Source organism: Hirundo rustica, chromosome Z, assembly GCF_015227805.2.
Source record: "Hirundo rustica isolate bHirRus1 chromosome Z, bHirRus1.pri.v3, whole genome shotgun sequence".
NCBI classification, from domain to species: domain Eukaryota; kingdom Metazoa; phylum Chordata; class Aves; order Passeriformes; family Hirundinidae; genus Hirundo; species Hirundo rustica.
In genome coordinates this window covers 79160537-79167290 of record NC_053488.1, presented here as the reverse complement: position 1 = coordinate 79167290, position 6754 = coordinate 79160537, and the positions used below count along the sequence as shown (strand labels likewise).

Here is a 6754-nt window from a genome sequence, read left to right as displayed (position 1 = left end):
GACTTAGAGAAATATCCACCTATTGGAAATATCCCCTCGACCCTCGAAACATCTCCTGGAGGGCCCCAGACCATCTGTTTTGGATATGTGGGGACAAAGCATACACACATCTCCCAGGGGATTGGACAGGGAGTTGCACAATAGGCATTATTAAACCAGCCTTCTTTTTACTACCCAAGGAGTCGAGGAGTGGATTAGGAGTACCTTTGTATGATCAATTAGACAAGAAAAATAGACAGAAAAGAACCATCATTAATATGGATAGTGCCCAAACATGGAAAGGAACAGTTTGGACCCCAGAGGAGATAATTAAAACCTATGGACCAGCTACCTGGGCCCAAGATGGGTCATGGGGATATAGAACGCCTATCTACATGCTAAATCGCATCATCCGCTTACAAGCAGTTTTAGAAGTAATTTCGAATAGAACAGCTCTAGCCCTCGATCACATAAGCCACCAATTAGCCCAGACTAGAGCTGTGGTGTATCAAATTAGGCTAGCCGTAGATTACCTACTAGCCAATGAAGGAGGCATATGCGGGAAATTCAATACATCAGAATGTTGTCTAGAAATAGACGATAGGAGTGAAGTCATCAGGAACATTTCAAAAGAAATAAGAAAAATCGCATACGTAGGCACTCAGGAGTGGACTCCTCTTGTTAACATGGACTGGTGGGACAACTTTTGGTCTCTAAAGGGGGTGTGGTGGAAAAAAGTGGGATTTATAGCCCTAAGTGCATTAGCAAGTCTTCTCATTATCCCCTGCCTACTACCTTGCCTAATCAGGACCATCACCTCCGCAGTACAGGCAAGCCTCCAAATCTCTGAAGTTAATAGCAATAAGCCCACACATATGCTAACATTAACATCCAACACGAAAGAACTGAGTACCGCAGAAAAGATCTATAACCAATATCAAGAACTTAAAAATGTGTATAGCCATGAACCAGGAATTGATGCGAGTTAAAACTCGATCAAAGAAAAAGAGGGGGGATTGAGAGAAATAAGGATTCTAAAGTGTCAATCTCATAAGCTACTAAGTGTCCAGGTTATTAATTGACAGTAATTAGTTGTTTGTATCCTCTATTTTATATATTGATGTTATCTGTTATTTGTAAGTTATCCATTTAATGTATTGATGTTACCAGTTCTCTGTACCCCAAACCCCAGTTCTGTGTGTTTCCCCAGTCGCTTCCCAGTTCCGGAAAGTCCCTACACCCCTTACCTTATAATAAGTTAGGCCCCGCTGCTCCCAAGACAGCCTGAGCCGTCATTGCCTCGCCACCGAACACAACATCGACACCGCCCACCTTACCATCAGCTCCTCCCCGCCTGCTCGTCAACCCAGAGACCTCGCCCACTCCTCGCCTGCTCCGGGCCCAGCACCGCCCCTTATGGAAATCAGGCAGGCAGGCCGGAAGGGCACTGGACACCAACAACCCCCGAGGACGACGAGCCGACCCGAGATCTGGGAAGACGAAACGCAGTGCTGGGTGAGGAAAGAGCTCATGTACCCGCTGACGTCCTCCAGCCGCTCCTGAGAATGTCATCATAACCTCGGAGACCCTCGCTAGGAAACACCCCCCCGGACCTGAGAGCCCTGAGCGAGACCTATTGGACTCCCGCGAGGCGAGGCTCCCGACTCTGCGGCTGCGCGGCGGCAAAGTCGTCTAGGCTTCCTCCTCGGCGGTGTCTGGTCTGAGCAGCGGTGGCGTAGGCATCCCATCCCCGAGCCGTCCCTCGTTTAAAGAGCTGAAATAATAAAGGCATCAAAGGAGCTAACACCGTCTCCTGCCCTGATTATTTCTAACACTGGGATATCCATACTCTGGAAAAATAATGGGTGCAGATTGTTGGAATGGGCTGGGTCTGGCTGTTTCTTTGGTGGTGTTATTTCATGGCATTGCTGGATGCTGTTAGACAGTTCAAGATCAGTAGTTCTCCCACTGCAGCCATCACTGATGTGTGGTGTTCAGTGGGGCTTTTGTGACACTGAAATATTTGATAGCAAGGGGGGGGCCGATGCTGCAAATCCTGAGTGTTGGCAATGGCATGAAAATGTGTGAAATGAAATCATGGGAATTCTAACGATTCTGATAGCAGAATTCAGGCAGCCTTCGGAAAAATGGAACTTGCTGGGTTCGTGGTGCTTGTGGACTCTGTGTGCGCTAGTGACAAGGGAAGGCCAACAGCCCTTGCTGTCATGGCTGGTATTTCCAGCTGTCCTGGTCTGTGTTAGTTCTTATGCACATTGGTGAAAAGGCTTGTTTGGTGTTGCTTTTTTGTTGTGGTGTTTTGTTTTGCCAATGCGAATGATTTATGCCGTGCCACGATTTTAAGTCTTCCTCTAGACCCTCCACCCTCTCATTGAGAAATGGTGCAGGTCTGCCAGATAAAGGTTCCGTTTGTGGACCCCCCGACCGGACAATGAGCACTTCCTCCAAACACCATGAGGGCTGCTGCAACAGAAACCAGTATGTGGGTGCTCCACCGTCAACCAGAACGCCTTTACAGAGGAAGAAATCCTTCAATCAGAGCCAGAACCAACCATGTCATCTCTGCGGAGAGACAGGACACTGGGTCTCGCAATGCCCACTCAAGAAGGATTTTGAAACATTTCCAAACAAGAAAGAGGGAGGGCAAGGGAAATACAATGGAGGAAAATCAATGTTTCCAAAAAACTAGTTGGGGAGCGCGGGTCCACCCTGCGCCAAGACACTAATAGGGTGGAGCAGGCAGGGAGGGAAAGGAGAGAGAAAGAGGATGTAAAACACATGACAACACTACCTCGTCCCACTAAAGTGGGCGAGACAGAAATTTTACCGGATTTGACACTTGACAATGACCATGACCTTGCCAAACCCATTTTAACAAGCAAATAGTACAAGTGCTTCTGTACCCCCCATCCTGGGCAGTTCCACAATCCTTATGAGAGAATTATTCAGCTAGCACAGAAATGAATCCCAAGGCGATTCTTAAATATTTAGAAGCTTTTGTCTAATCACTTTTGGTTTTTTTGGTTTTAAAACTACTCTGGGGTTTTGTATCATTTTCTCCTCAGGTGCTTTTGGACTTGACAGGGGATATGTTGGGAAGTCCCTGAAAGGTAAGGTTGTTTTCTGATTTATTTAGATGAAACTACATAGACATGCCTTTTAGTCTTCTAAATTACCTTTGGTTTCTAGGTGAAGAGAATATAAAAATAATTTTGGATTAATTTTTTTCCAGACACTGAATTAGTGTGTGATTGGTTTGTTTGCTGGTGTGAGTTTTTACCTTTTTTGAAGGGAGTTTGTTGGATTTTTTTTTTTTTTTTAAATCAAAAAACAACCACAAACCAAACCATTTTAAGGACCCCTATGTGTCACATAAATCAGATGTTTTCTGTCATGCTTGAATCACAACACAGCTCAATTCTAGACGGCAGAACACATGCTGCCTTTGCTGAAAGGCTTTAAAATAGAGACAATTCCAACTGCAGCTGGCATGGTCTGCATGACCACAAACCTTCACCACATCCACTGCAGGCCATTGGAAAGGATATCAAAATACAGAGACACAGCCAGGAATGAAAAACTTCCGAAATGCAGCGTAGTGATCTGATATTCTGATCTTCTGAATGATCCAGTTTTCTCACAAGACTTTACATGGTACCTCAATAGGGCATGCCAAGGGTGCCTGGATACCCAAACAATGGAAGAGGTGTAGCAGAGTTCATATGAATGGGGAGTTAAACACAGTAGACAGAAAGCAGCTGGTTTGTCCCTTTATATATAACAGGGCACAATTAAACTGTCAGAGTGATTTATTACACCTGGTTTTTCTTGCCTTTTGGACACACCAACCCCATGGAGCACTCCAGGCCAGGGCAGAGGGGCTGGAAAGCTGGGAAAGGCCCTGGAGGTGCTAGTGACAGCAGGTGGACATGAGCCCGGGGTGCCCAGGTGGCCAAGAAGGCCAATGGCCCCTGGGCTGTCCCAGCCATGGTGTGGCAGCAGGGGCAGGGCAGTGACCTGGGGGCTCTTCTGGCCCTCACAAGAAGACAGAGACATTGCATTGAGACATTGCATATCAGGAAAAATTCCTTCCTGAAAGGGTTGTCAAGCATTGGCACAGGCTGCCAGGGAAGTGGTGGAGTCACCCTCCCCAGGGGGATTCAAAAGATCTGAAGATCTGGCACTTAGGAACAGTGATGAATTTGGCAGTGTTACATCAATGGCTGGACTCAATGATCTGAAAGGTCTTTTATAACCTAAAGAATTCTACTATTCTATGATTACAGAAAGCCCAGTTCAAATGAGTCACAAAATCAAGAGCACCCATCCACTGACAGGTCCAAGGTCAGTCTCATGTTGGATATGGAGTCAGGAATGAGCTAAGGAAGTCTCATGTTAAATAACACAATATATCACAAAGCAACAGAGAGAAGAAAGTAACACGAATACCACAAAATTGATTCCCAGCATGAGCAAATAAATCTCTGAAATGAATACATCCAGTTATTTGTCCTTCAGTTAAATCCTGACATCACAAGCCACATGTTGTTTCCTTTCCAGTTCTCCTGCATGTGCTTTACAGAAACTTAGAAGAAGCTGGTTATTCTTTTAGCGTACTCAAACACTCCAAATTTGCATCACCCAAGCCATCCCTAGAAATAAATCATGCTGCCATTTGCCCAGACATTGCTCTTGGGAACAGTCTCAGATCAGTTATTTTAAGTGTCCTGAGTTCAGCACCTGGAGGGGCAGAAAGTGTTCTGGAGTGCTTGTTAAAAACTGATTTTACAGCTTATCTCTGTATAATCCTAGGTATTATTTTAATCCGAATTGAAGGTGCTTGGATTTTGCACCAGTAATTTGCTGGTGGCAAGATCAAGTGTAAATAAATTTGAAGTGTTATGACTGGTTTCTATTTAAATACTCACTTCTGAGTGACTTTTTAGACCTTAGCATTAAAGAAAACCCCTTTTTTTGGAGAGCAACGTCCATAGCACGCAGCATACTTGAGACAGTAACACGTTTTCCTTTTTGTAGATCTGGTGAAGAACTCGGAATACAATTTAAGCAATTGCTCACTGAGCAGCTCTGAGAACCCCTATGCAACTATCAAAGACCCGCCAGCGCTGGTGCCAAAGAGTTCAGAATGTGGCTATGTGGAAATGAAGTCCCCAGCACGTCGCGACTCCCCCTATGCCGAGATCGCTGGCACTGCCACAGCCAACAAGAATGTGTATGAAGTTGGTAGGTACAAAATCTACCTTTGGATGCTGGGGCTTAGGAACAAAGAGCACAGGGCTTTTTAGTCTTTGATTCAGTTTAATCAAAACATGTGAAAATCACTGGAAAGACAAAATTACATGTTCAGATTTTGCTCAAAAGCTGTAACAACAGCATTATTAGTCCTTTGGTGTAATTCACACCAACAGGGTTTGAAGTACCTTCAGCTCTCTTGTGTAACCTACAGATACCTCTGAATTTGCCTGGTGTGAAAGTCTTCCTTTAAACAACAGTATAAGATAAGCTTAGCATTTGATTGCATTCTAGTTCAGCTCTGGGTTAAACTGAATGCAGCTGGAGTTAAGTATGGGAGGGCTGAAGTTCTGTTTCCTTCTCTTGATCAGAATAAAATGGCATCTTCACCCATATACGTAGTATTCCGCTAATGCGGGTCCTACCTAGTTACCACATTTCTTTAGTTAACAGAAAACTTTGGGGTCCTGTGGAGTGGTAGCTATCTCTGGGCTGTAATAAATTGTGTCCAGTGTCACAGGATATATTTTCCTTTTCTCCCTGCAATTAGACATCACTGAAATCCATCAATGTACCCATTCTGCTTTTAGGGACTGTTATAAAGTCTTGATTAAAACCCTGAAATTCAGGTTGTTGTTTTGTTGGGGTTTCTTTAATTTGCTGAAATTAAAGACACATAAAGAAGAGATGCTGTCACGTTTCTGTCAGTAAAGACATTCATCGCAGGGCCCTGCTGCAAGTGTGAAGCAAAAACACCAACCTGTGTTTCTACAGCTACATTTCAGGACTCTGTATGATGAGGAATCTTCCTACTGAGGCAGAAACTGCAATGAAGTATCAATGTTTTCCCTAAAGTTGAGTGTATGCTCTCTCTCCTCACAGAGCCCACGGTGAGTGTTGTCCAGGGCGCGTTCGGCAGCAGCGGTGGGCGCTTTGGCCAGGATCCCTATGACCTCCCAAAAAACAGCCACATTCCGTGCCACTATGACCTGCTTCCGGTCAGAGGGAGCCCCACGCCCTCCACAAAGGGGGTCAGCAGCAAATGACCCTGCAAGAACCTGATGCCTACAACCCTGGGACTCTCAAGGGACAGAGTGGCACGGTCGTGCTCCTTCCTCTCTAGTTTACCATTTCTCTTGGCTCCTGATCTGTTTGGCAGATAATTGCTGTACGCTAAGCAGAAGGTCTGTATTGCACATGCAGCAAGAGGTCTGTATTGCATATACAAATGACAGATGGACAAATGCCACACTCTGGGGATCCTGATTATCTTTCTTTCTTTCTTTCTTTCTTTCTTTCTTTCTTTCTTTCTTTCTTTCTTTCTTTCTTTCTTTCTTTCTTTCTTTCTTTCTTTCTTTCTTTCTTTCTTTCTTTCTTTCTTTCTTTCTTTCTTTCTTTCTTTCTTTCTTTCTTTCTTTCTTTCTTTCTTTCTTTCTTTCTTTCTTTCTTTCTTTCTTTCTTTCTTTCTTTCTTTCTTTCTTTCTTTCTTTCTTTCTTTCTTTCT

General features: G+C 44.4%; 1 protein-coding gene across 1 annotated transcript; it reads left to right on the top strand.

Annotated features, from left to right (window-relative positions):
* Positions 1–3024: 3024 nt before the first annotated feature.
* On the top strand, positions 3025–6502 carry LOC120765732 (multiple epidermal growth factor-like domains protein 10). The gene is made up of 3 exons (XM_040090896.1): positions 3025–3107; positions 5035–5241; positions 6133–6502. Exons 2-3 carry the CDS (start codon positions 5160–5162, stop codon positions 6294–6296), a joined length of 246 nt encoding a protein of 81 aa, XP_039946830.1. The 5' UTR covers positions 3025–3107; positions 5035–5159; the 3' UTR covers positions 6297–6502.
* Positions 6503–6754: the final 252 nt, after the last annotated feature.

Excerpts from the sequence above, each read along its gene's own strand:
- LOC120765732 (XM_040090896.1), top strand. The coding sequence starts at position 5,160 with ATGAAGTCCCCAGCACGTCGCGACTCCCCCTATGCCGAGATCGCTGGC. Across the intron at positions 5,242-6,132 it reads CAAGAATGTGTATGAAGTTG|AGCCCACGGTGAGTGTTGTC; the intron begins GTAGGTACAAAA and ends CTCTCCTCACAG.